The sequence below is a fragment of the Rutidosis leptorrhynchoides genome, chromosome 3, assembly GCF_046630445.1.
Source record: "Rutidosis leptorrhynchoides isolate AG116_Rl617_1_P2 chromosome 3, CSIRO_AGI_Rlap_v1, whole genome shotgun sequence".
NCBI classification, from domain to species: domain Eukaryota; kingdom Viridiplantae; phylum Streptophyta; class Magnoliopsida; order Asterales; family Asteraceae; genus Rutidosis; species Rutidosis leptorrhynchoides.
The window spans coordinates 235,006,035-235,017,375 of NC_092335.1; the positions used below are offsets into that span (position 1 = coordinate 235,006,035).

General features: G+C 36.8%; 2 protein-coding genes across 2 annotated transcripts; both read right to left on the minus strand.

Annotated features, from left to right (window-relative positions):
* Positions 1–7,792: 7,792 nt before the first annotated feature.
* Positions 7,793–9,058, minus strand: LOC139900875 (uncharacterized). The gene is made up of 3 exons (XM_071883626.1): positions 8,602–9,058; positions 8,215–8,385; positions 7,793–8,079 (listed from the first exon to the last, which is right to left on the minus strand). Exons 1-3 carry the CDS (start codon positions 9,056–9,058, stop codon positions 7,793–7,795), a joined length of 915 nt encoding a protein of 304 aa, XP_071739727.1.
* A 240-nt stretch (positions 9,059–9,298) lies between these two features.
* On the minus strand, positions 9,299–9,970 carry LOC139900876 (uncharacterized). Its single transcript, XM_071883627.1, has 2 exons — positions 9,756–9,970; positions 9,299–9,665 (listed from the first exon to the last, which is right to left on the minus strand). Exons 1-2 carry the CDS (start codon positions 9,968–9,970, stop codon positions 9,299–9,301), a joined length of 582 nt encoding a protein of 193 aa, XP_071739728.1.
* Positions 9,971–11,341: the final 1,371 nt, after the last annotated feature.

Consider the following 11,341-nt stretch of genomic DNA (forward strand, 5'->3'; position numbering starts at 1 on the left):
ACGGGTGTTGATGAAAATTCGTTCGGTCAATCTTGGCTCACGAATGACGAAACAATAACTGGTTGTGAAATCTGTGGAGATTATCACTCAACATGGGAATGTTTTTATTACGTTCCTATGGAAAATTATGCACCCATAGAACCTGAATGGAATGATTATGAAGAATACAATTCAAATTGGGATTATTCCCAAGAATATATCCAAACTCAACAACCAAAAGACGAGGAACATTATGTGTCTGAAAATCTTTTAGACAATATGGAAATCAAACTCGAAGAACTCGATGCTCAAAATGAACAAATGAGAGAGTTTGTAAATCGGCAAGCTGAAACTTTATCAGATTACACACCTGTTGATCTGAGGAGTATTGTGCAAGAAAATCTCATATCATCGAATTTTGATGAATTTGAGAGCTCCGAAATCACCAATTATCCCGATGATACTTTTTATTCAGCTTTACCAATTTCACAACATATCGACACATTAGCCTCTACCGACGAAATCATCGATTCATTAATGGATGCAGAAGAAGTAAGGGTGACAAATTGGTACTCTTGGGAAAACGATAACATTGAAAACTTTACCCTCGAGACCAAAGTGGTGGGACCGATAAGTACCGTTAATGAAAAAGAATCTGCTTCGATCCCGAAATTCACCATTCCACAACCTTCTAACCCAATATTCTCAATAGACAAGTCATCTACTGAAGATGAACTACGAGCTGTAATAGATAATGACACCTCAGATTTCACCCAATTGGATAATAGAGGTGAAAACTTTGATCCCGAGAATAAACGGAAGGAAATGTTAGGAATTGTCCACCCTATAGAAATATGTATGTCGGTGTATATCGATCCATTTGACCAAGAACCAGAAAAGAGACATATCCATTTACTAAAAGCTACACTTAAAAAAGAATTAAGTAGTGACGATTGGGTGGTTCTAAACTTTAAACCCAGTGATATATTATACACCACCCGAGATGTAAATAACTGGCTCACTATTTTAATTCGTGAAACTTATTCTACCGACTTCACATGTCGTCGGCTAAGTGTGGGGAAGTCTAACCCCACTTAACGTTAAACTAGGGGTTCGGGTTAGTGCATTACTCGTTAATAAAAATGCACGATTAGGGTAAAAGACGCATTTTCAAAGATTAGCAGATAGTTCAGAAAAGCAACCGTTTTTGAAGAAAAACATGTGTGATAAAACAAGAAGGAATGAACGATGAGGCGCGTCATCTATCATTCGACGGGCTTTGTAATTACAAACTGGGTATCTTTAACTACTTTTCTACACTAATCACCCTCATGAATTTATAATTAGAGTCTGATTTCATGCAAATGAGGGCATTGCATGATCTCAAGTGTGGGGAAGGGTTATAAATTCTCTCAGGTTTACACTTGGTTTAATTGCCAAATTTTGTGAAAATTTGAAAAATTTTCAATGAAAAATTTTCAACTAAATGAACTCAAAATCATGTTTATACATATTTATGAACGATGAAAACTAGGTGTTAATACCGAAATTATCGTTACCTCGGAAAGGACATAAATTGAGAAACACCCTAAAACACTTGAATTCATTTAAAATGGAATAAAGGAGAATAAAAAGGCAAAGAAAGAAACTAAGTGCGGGGAGAATGTACCAAGTTATTCAATTAAAAAAAACTATCTATCACATGTTTCTGTAAAGTTATTGCAGGTGCTTTTGTTTTGGACTAAATTAACCACTTTACCCGATTTATCTGAAAGAATAGATGGATCTACACGATGAATCAATTCCATCATTAAAAGGAAGTAAAGTCTTCAGAAAAAGACACGCGCTTCTTGATTTAGGTCAAGAAGTTGTCATCTAGACCAGCTGTAGGTTGACGAAAAATCTAGAAAAGTCATCTCTAAAATCATCAGGAAATCCACGGACCTCAGCATCAAACAGGGTCGCCAAGTGGTCAGACTTATCCTAACAATGAGAGGATCTGTCTCGTAAAATGGGGAGGGCGCCATGCAAATTAGCTTGATAAGACTAATGAATTAGACCCCCAGAAAGGATAATCTCCTTAAAGATTAAAAATCAGCTTTTAAGCCTGATATTACTCAATCCTTGAGATTGACTTTAAAGATTGAGAATTACAAACTCATGGAATTCAATGATATCTAAACTCGAGCTTGAACGAGAAAATATTTTGATCAAAATACAAACCGATTTGTTTTCTGAAAACCTATTTTCAATGCGTTCATTACCATTGAACGTAAAATCCTAGGAATTCACCTGGAATTCATTAGGTCACCTGAACCAAATCGGGTGTCAACCGTAAGAACGGTGGTTGCATAGCATGGTCAAAGACAGGACCTTGTGCCAGACCAAAAAATTATAGGATGATCTTTACTATTGCTCCTACAAAGGATAGTACTAGAATCCGACACGTTTTAGACCATGAACATCTGCATGTCATTAGACATTACCTTAACAGTTGCTTGTTCAACGCTTTCCTTTAAAACCGGACGGTAGTTTACCGAAAAGTAATATACGGAGCAAGTATACTGGACGTGTTGCTTTCCCAATACAAGGTTAGCAAGTGGGTGACACAAAACCACAAGTTTTGAGCTAAAATTTTCAAATCTGAAACCCACCAAACCCATAAAAACATTTTGCAAACACCGGTGAAGGGTTATTCCGGAAAACTTATCTAGGGTAAAAGCTAGATTGAATTTTCAAAAGATCAAATGTTTTCATAAAGATCCAATTTCCTTAAGGATCTAAATTTTTATAGTCATGTGGGACTGTAAACCACATCGTTACTATCATTGTTTATACCGCCGTATCAAAATCACTAATGTATAAAGTGTGAAGAATAAAGAAGTGATTCGTGTGATTTAATTTCAAGTTCTGTATTGCTTGAGGATAAGCAACGCTCAAGTGTGGGGATATTTGATAGTGCTCCAAACGAACATATATTTAGTCACAATATCATCCCAATATGTAAAGTTTTTAGTTGTAATTATTCTATTTTTAAGTTGTAATCGTTTAAATAAATAAATGCGAAGACGAAGCACGAAGATTAAAGAATTGAAGAAAAAGTGCCACTAAAACTGGAAAAGGGTCCTTAAAGCCATAGTGCACTCAAAAGCCTCCTAAAACTGGAAAAGGGTCCTTAAAGCCATAGTGCACTCAAAAGCGTCCCAAAAATTGAGTTAAAAGACTTGCGCGGATTTTGGGAGTTAAGGAAAATAATTTTTTGTGCAAATTACCAATTACGAAACGCAAAGTACAAGATATTAAATAGTACGAAAGGACGTTCGAAAATTCGGAACCAGGACCTGAGTCAACTATCAACGCGCGACGCAACGGGTCGAAAATTATAAGTCAACTATGCACAAGAATATAATATAATATATATATAATTATATAAAATTATATATATTATATTATATAATAAATAAATAAGAGCCGCCCACGTTTCAAATGAAGAATGTGTCCTGGACAGGCTGGCCATGCGATCGCATGGCCTGGCCTCCTTAATCCCATGCGATCACATGGCAGGGAAAGGCTGGCCACATCTATAAAAGGCGACAAATTTTGCAGTTTATGTACACCAATTGAATCTTTTTACTCCCTCTGTATATTAAATATATATATATATATATATATATATATATATATATATATATATATATAATAGTGTAGTTTTATATTAGTTAGTTTTGGGTTATGCAAAGGTTAATGTACGGGTTCTAAAGTCAAAATTATGTCCGTGTAACACTACGCGATAAATAATCAATGTAAGTTATGTTCTCCTTTTTAAATTAATGTCTCGTAACTAAGTTATTATTATGCTTATTTAAATTGAAGTAATCGTGATGTTGGGCTAAAAATATTAAAGATGGGGTAATTGGGCTTTGTACCATAATTGGGGTTTGGATAAAAGAATGACACTTGTGGAAATTAGACTATGTGCTATTAATGGGCTTTATATTAAATTAATGATACCTCGTTAATTTAATATAAAGGTTACAATTTGACGTATCTATATATATCCACATATGCTTAATCGGATACGATGGACGGGATATTTATAAATACAAATTATTGTTCATTTGACCGGACACGGGGATGGATTAATAGTCACTGGACTCATTAAAACAGGGGTGGATTACATTCAAGGGTAATTGGTGTAATTGTTAACAAAGTATTAAAACCTTGGATTACACACAGTCGATAACCTCGTGTATTCATTAAATAAAGTATTAAGACCTTGTTACAGTTCGAATCCCCAATTAGTTGGAATATTTGACTTTGGGTATAAGGTTAAATTTGTCGAGCATTTTATAATTATTACCGATGAACTATTATGGGCAAAACCCAAATTGGATTCAAATACATTCAGGACAAAGGACAATTAACCCAGGATATTAAATTAAAATCAAAACGTCAAACATCATGGTTATTGAAGTTTAAATAAGCATAATTATTTTATTTTATATTTCATCACACTTAAATTATCGTCATTTATATTTTTCATTAGGTTTTAATTGTGACTTAAAATATAAAATCGACAAACCGGTCATTAAACGGTAAACCCCCTTTTATATTATTATAATATATATAAATATATATTTTGTACAAATATAGTTGTTTAAAAATATAGTTGTTTAAAAATATAGTGTAAAATAAGTCGTCTCCCTGTGGAACGAACCGGACTTACTAAAAACTATACTACTCTACGATTAGGTACACTGCCTATAGTGTTGTAGCAAGGTTTAGGTATATCCCATCTATATAAATAAATAAAACTTGTGTAAAATTGTATCGTATTTAATAGTATTTCGTAGTAAAAATATAACTATTTCGTATACCCCTCTGCTCACACATCAACCCTTTATATTTTTGGGCTGAGAATACATGCGCAATTTTTATAAATGTTTTACGAAATAGACACAAGTAATTGAAACTATATTATATGGGTGAATGATCGAATCCAAATATGCCCCTTTTGCTTGGTAACCTAAGAATTAGTAAACCGATCTACTAATTGACGCGAATCCTAAAGATAGATCTATTAGGCCTAACGAACCCCATCCAAAGTACCGGATGCTTTAGTACTTCGATGTTGTTTTTATCATGTCTGAAGGATTTCTCAGAATGATAGGGGATATTCTTATATGCATCTTGTTAATGTCGGTTACCAGGTGTTCAATCCATATGAATGATTTTTGTCTCTATGCATGAGACGTATGTTTATGAGAAATGGAAATATGATAATCTTGTGGTCTATTAAAATTATGAAATGATTATTTATGATGAACTAATGAACTCACCAACCTTTTGGTTGACACTTGAAAGCATGTTTATTCTCAGGTACGAAAGAAATCTTCCGCTGTGCATTTTCTCATTTTAGAGATATTACTTGGAGTCATTCATGACATATTTCAAATGACGTTGCATTCGAGTCGTTGAGTTCATCAAGATTATTATTAATTCAATTATAGTTGGATATATTATGAAATGGTATGCATGCCGTCAACTTTCGATGTAATGAAAGTTTTTCTTTTAAAAACGAATGCGATGTTTGTAAAAATGTATCATACAGAGGTCAAGTACCTCGCGATGTAACCAAATGTAATGTATTCGTCCTGATGGATTAGGACGGGTCGTCTCAACTCCCCTATATATATATATATATATATATATATATATATATATATATATATATATATATATATATATATATATATATATATATATATATATATATATATATATATATATTGGCATCAACAATCACAAAATTCTTATTCGCTACTCAAAACACTTGCAATTAATCAAATTTTCAGCCAATCTTCGCAACTTTTACATCACTCACAACTCCTTTATTTCCAATAATGAAGATCGACGAAGTTGATAGCAAAGTAAAACCGAAAACTCTGATTACGAAACTACTAACAAGTCCAGAGTCAAAATCGACAGCATCGTCTGGGAAAGAGAAACAGGCGATTCCAGTTGTCGACTTAACTTCAAAATCACCTCTCACCAAACCAGGCTCTGCCAAACGACCATACCAGACGCCCCCATAATCTCAAAGCAAGAAGCTAAAACAACACGAAACTACCCTTTTTGAGAATCCGGTTACATCCGACTATGAGGCTGAGCAGCAGATGGCTAAGCCAAGAACATTACCTCCTTATCGTAACATTTGCACTTTTTATGCTTCTTCGCGAATTCACAAAGTTATTTTTATCGCAGGTGAGTCAACCGGTGACCCAATCTTCCCAAGCCTTGGTAACGTTGATCAAATCACTGAGCTATTCTGCACTCCACCCGACTCCTATGGGGTGAGAGTTGATGGATTGTCAGGGTATACATGCACGTCCTCTTCTGCGGCGTTAGATCAACGTCATCAGATGAAGCTGACGATTCCTGACGAGCTTCTCCATGAATTCGCGAAGCTTCCTGCACCAGAAGCACACAATTGCTTCGTGCAGAACTTCTATATGGCGTTTAACTCCGCCTATGATATGATGTGCCGCCAAGAGCAGTTTTTTAATGTTCTTGAGGCTGAGAAAGCCAAGTATTTTACTGAAAAGGCCAAAGTTGCAGACAGCGAAAAGCGTTATTCTGATCTTTCTGCTAAAGTCACCGCCACAAAAGCTGCTACTAAAGACTTAAAGCAGCAACTTTCTGCATCAGCGGTTAGAGAAAACAGTCTTCAAACCACCGTTAAAGCAATGACAGAGGATGTCGCGAAGCTGACTTCAGAGCGAGACATCGCTCTAGCCGCTAAATCCTCTGCGGAGCTGGAATTTACAAAGCTCCGCCAACAACTGCCCGAGTTGTATAGAAAAATACTCAACTCGCATCCTGTTTCCTCAAAATTTTCAACATACGATGCTGCGCTGCAATTGCGCGAGAGGGTGGAATTCATGGACCAAATTTCCATCCACTGTCCTCTACCTGAGCCGCTACCATATGAGATAGGGGATCGCTTATGCTCTGTAACAGACGCTCAAATGGCGTTTGCTGTTGCAAGGGAAAACATAGCGGAAATTTCCATCCCTAAAATAACGGCGATAAGCGAGCAGGATGATGCCACTGCAGATGACATCATCAAGCTTGATTTATCTAAGAAATGAAATTGTATTGTGTAACTTTAGCGCGCAGCTATCTCTGCGTTATTATTAATAAAATTTTCATTGTTAATATGTATATATTTTTTTTTTGCAAGTACTTATATTTATATAGCGCTTTATCAATAATATTCATAACATAGACTTGCCCTTTGCAATTTCCAACTATTATTATCGTGCACATAATAGGTATGTACTTTTGCGAAATAATCTGTATTTGTTTATATTTATACGTTATAAATCTTCTAAGTTCGCCAAAACGATCATTAGGCAATTAATTAGCATCGCGAAGCATCTAAGTATGGCAAAATCAAACACTTAGGAAATTAACATCCTTTCACGATAATTAGTTTCTGCGTAAGTGGGCAATATCATCATTACGCGACTTAGCCTTCGCGAAACATACCAGTATATTGAAACCAAATGTTATAAAATATTTCATGAACTGTAGATATGCCGTGAAGTATTATTAATTTTACCAATATAAGCAAGCTTTTCGCGTATTCTTACAAGTGTTTATTCAGCATATTCTTGCAAGTGAGATCAAGACTTACAAAAATAAAAAATAAAAACACATAGAAAAATAGCAACTGCGTTCATGTTAGTTATATCTTAAGTTGCACTTTGGGTGCATATGTGCATTGGCCAACACTTTATTTTTTACAAATTTATGCATAATATCGCTTTAACAAAGCAGCATGCCACGCATTAGAGATATTTTTCCCTTCTATGTCTGCGAGTTTATATGATCCTGCCGCGTTAATTGCAACAACTTGATAAGGACCCTCCCAGTTAGGTCCTAGTTTACCAAGTTTTTCTGCTCGACTCGCATCATTGTTTCGCAGTACCCATTCACCTACATCAAAGGAGAATGCACACACTCTTCTGTTGTAATACTTGGCAATTTGTTGCTTGTTATTTGCCTCCCTGATAGCAGCCATAAATCTTCGCTCCTCTATTAAATTCAAGTTTTTGCACAAAGCTTCGTCATTTGCTTCTTCATCAAAGTTAGCAACTCTATGCGTTGGCATAAGAATCTCAGCGGGTATTACTGCTTCAGAGCCATATACTAAACTAAAGGGTGTTTCACTTGTGCTCTTCTTAAAAGTAGTGCGATGCGCCCATAATACATTTGGTAGCTCGTCCACCCAACCAGTTCGCTTTTCATATAATCGCTTTTTAATACTGCTCACAATGTCGCGGTTAGTCACTTCACACAAGCCATTATCCTGTGGATGTGCCACTGACGTAAACTTTTGAACTATATTTAAATCAGTGCACCATGTTTTAAAAGGATCTTTCGCTATTTGAGCGCCATTATCGCTAACCAGTTCACGTGGAATGCCAAATCTTCTGACAATATATTCCTAAATAAAATTACGCACTTGCACTCCAGTGATAGTGCGAACCGCCTTAGCCTCAACCCATTTTGTAAAATAATCAATTGCCACAATTAGGAATTTGACATTGCCAGGACCTGCGGGAAATGGTCCTACAATATCAATAGCCCACTTGTGAAATGGCCATGGCGAATTAACATGGATCATATCATGCCTTGGCATCCTATTCTGCGGCGCGTGCCGTTGACAACTCTTGCAACGCTTAACAATCTTTGCAACATCACGAAACAAGGATGGCCAAAAGTAACCCATCCGCATAATTTTGGCCGAAATGGTTTTATAACCTGAATGTAATGCGCAAGAACCATTGTGTACTTCATCGACTATCATCTCGGCTTCGATTGGACCAACACATTGCATCATTGGGCTGCAATATGACTTACGATATAAAATATCATTTTGAATGATGTACATTGGTGTGCGCTCACGAACTAAACGAGCTTCGCGTTTATCATTTGGCAAAACATTATTGCGGATATACTGTAAAATTGGTTCCATCCAGTTTGGTTGTTCTTCTCCAACGGACGCAACCATTAGATCATTATCTATGGATTTGCTTGGCAACTCCTCAAACTAAACTTGCTTTTGAAAGTGTGAAAATGTAAAGGCAGCCAACTTTCTTAACGCATATACTTTCTTATTTTAACTCCTTGGTACTTGTGCGAGTTCAAAATGCTCAAACCGCACAGCTGATTCTTGCAACAACTTCAAATATTTTTGCATTGAGGGGTCATGTGCGTCAAAAGAGCCGCTAAACTGATTTGCCACTAGCTGCTAATTCGTAAAAGCGCGCAACTTGGTGACATTCATTTTATGCGCGATATTTAAACCCGCAAGCAACGCTTCATATTCAGCTTCATTATTTGTTACATCAAAATTGAAACGTAACGCGTATGTGTGCTCCTCACTGCTTGGGCTTGCTAACACTAGACCCGTACCAGCACCCTCTGCACATGAGGCTCCATCGGTAAATAAATCCCATGTCTCGCCCTGCACTAGCTTTAACTCTGTTCGCTCATTAATTACCTCCAGCTCACCAGACATTTCTGCAAGATAATCTGCCAAAACTTGGCCTTTTATACCATTGCGCAGAAGGTAAGAGATTTCATAAGTGCCTAACTCCACTGCCCACAACGCGAGCCTACTAGATATTTCTGGCTTTGTTTAAACTTGCTTGATTGGCATGTTAGTTAGTACATGTACTGGGTGCCGTTGGAAATATCTCCTCAACCTTCGCGATGTTAATATAAGTGCGTACACAAATTTTTCAATGGGTGCATAGTTTATTTCGCTTCCCGCAAGAGCTTTACTGACAAAATACACTGGCTTTTGTACCACAACTAAAACTGAACCAAAAGCTTCATTTGCCACCGATATATAAAGGTAAAGAGTTTCGCCTTTAATTGGTGCTGTTAACATAGGCAATGTTTTCAACAACTTCTTCATTTCCTAAAACGCGGTTTCAGCTTCACTTATCCATACAAAACTTTTTTGCTTTAAGCAACCTTTCAAAGTTTTGAAAAATGGTAATTGCCTTTCAGGGGCCTTGGACAAGAAACGCGTTAACGCGGCTAACTTACCCGTCAAACTTTGCACTTCTTTAACCGTCTTAGGCACAGTCATGCTTTCAATGGCCGCTGTCTTCTTTGGGTTAGCTTGAATACCCTGCTCAGTAATGAGATAGCCCAAAAATTTTCCTTCTGTTTCGCCGAAACTACACTTCGACGGATTAAGCTTCATATTTATTCTGCGCAATGTATCAAATGTTTCCCACATATCGTCTAAAATACGCGCTTGCGTTGTGCTTTTAATTACTAAATCATCCACATAAGCCTCGAGGTTGTGCCCAATTTGGGTTTCAAACACAATGTCAATTAGCCGTTGATATGTTGCACCCGCATTGATTAAACCGAAAGGCATCATTATATAAGAAAATATACCTTTGCCTGTATGGAAAGTGGTTTTATCTGCATCTTCCCTAGCCATTGGGATCTGATGATATCCCCTCGCTGCATCCAAAAAACATTTGTACGGAAAAGCATGCAATGATTCCACTTTTAAATCATTTTCTGGAAGCGGATAATTATCTTTAGGGCATGCTTTATTTAGGTCTTTGAAATCAATGCACATTTTCCACGAGCCATCAGGCTTTTTCACCAAAACTGGATTCACAATCCATGATTAATATTGAACTTCGCTCAAAATACCTGCTGCCACCAGCTTTGTTACTTCCTCACATAGCCATTTAGTGCGATCTGGGGCCATACCCCTATGCTTCTAGACTATAGGCTTTAAGGCAGGATTGACATTGAGTTTTTGTTCTGCGATATGACGCGAAACGCCAGTCATATCATTTTCGCACCAAGAAAAAACATCCATGTACTCCACGAGTAACTGCACAATCTATTTTTTGGTGTCCGCACTAATATTGAGTCCAACTTTAATTTTTTGATCAGGATACTCAGGATTAACCACTACCATATTATCCGCAACATCAGCGCTTTCTTGAACTGCATTTTTCACATTTACAGCCGCACAAATAGGAATGACACTTGCTGAGCTAATTGTTGCAACACCTTTACGCGTTGTGAATTTAATCATGCCATGAATGGTAGATGGAACAACTCTGAATTTACCGAACGTGGATCTGCCCAACAACATGTTGTAGCGAGAAGAAGTCCGCATAACATAGAAATCTAGTCGTGTTTGGCGCACTAAATTAGCATCATTTTCATCAAAAAGCTCAATATCTAAAGACAATAGCCCTATAGGCAATGAAGATTCTCCTGCAAAACCAGTTAGCGAGGCTGCGATTGG

What these genes read in the sequence shown, in the direction of transcription:
- LOC139900875 (XM_071883626.1), bottom strand. Translation starts at nt 9,058, where the DNA reads ATGGTTGCGTCCGTTGGAGAAGAACAACCAAACTGGATGGAACCAATT. An exon ending in TGTAGGACCATTTCCCGCAG is followed by an intron (nt 8,386 to 8,601) that starts GTCCTGGCAATG and finishes ATTTAAATATAG; the next exon opens with TTCAAAAGTTTACGTCAGTG. An exon ending in TACTTTTAAGAAGAGCACAA is followed by an intron (nt 8,080 to 8,214) that starts GTGAAACACCCT and finishes TGAATTTAATAG; the next exon opens with AGGAGCGAAGATTTATGGCT.
- LOC139900876 (XM_071883627.1), bottom strand. Translation starts at nt 9,970, where the DNA reads ATGAAGAAGTTGTTGAAAACATTGCCTATGTTAACAGCACCAATTAAA. An exon ending in CTTATATTAACATCGCGAAG is followed by an intron (nt 9,666 to 9,755) that starts GTTGAGGAGATA and finishes AATATCTAGTAG; the next exon opens with GCTCGCGTTGTGGGCAGTGG.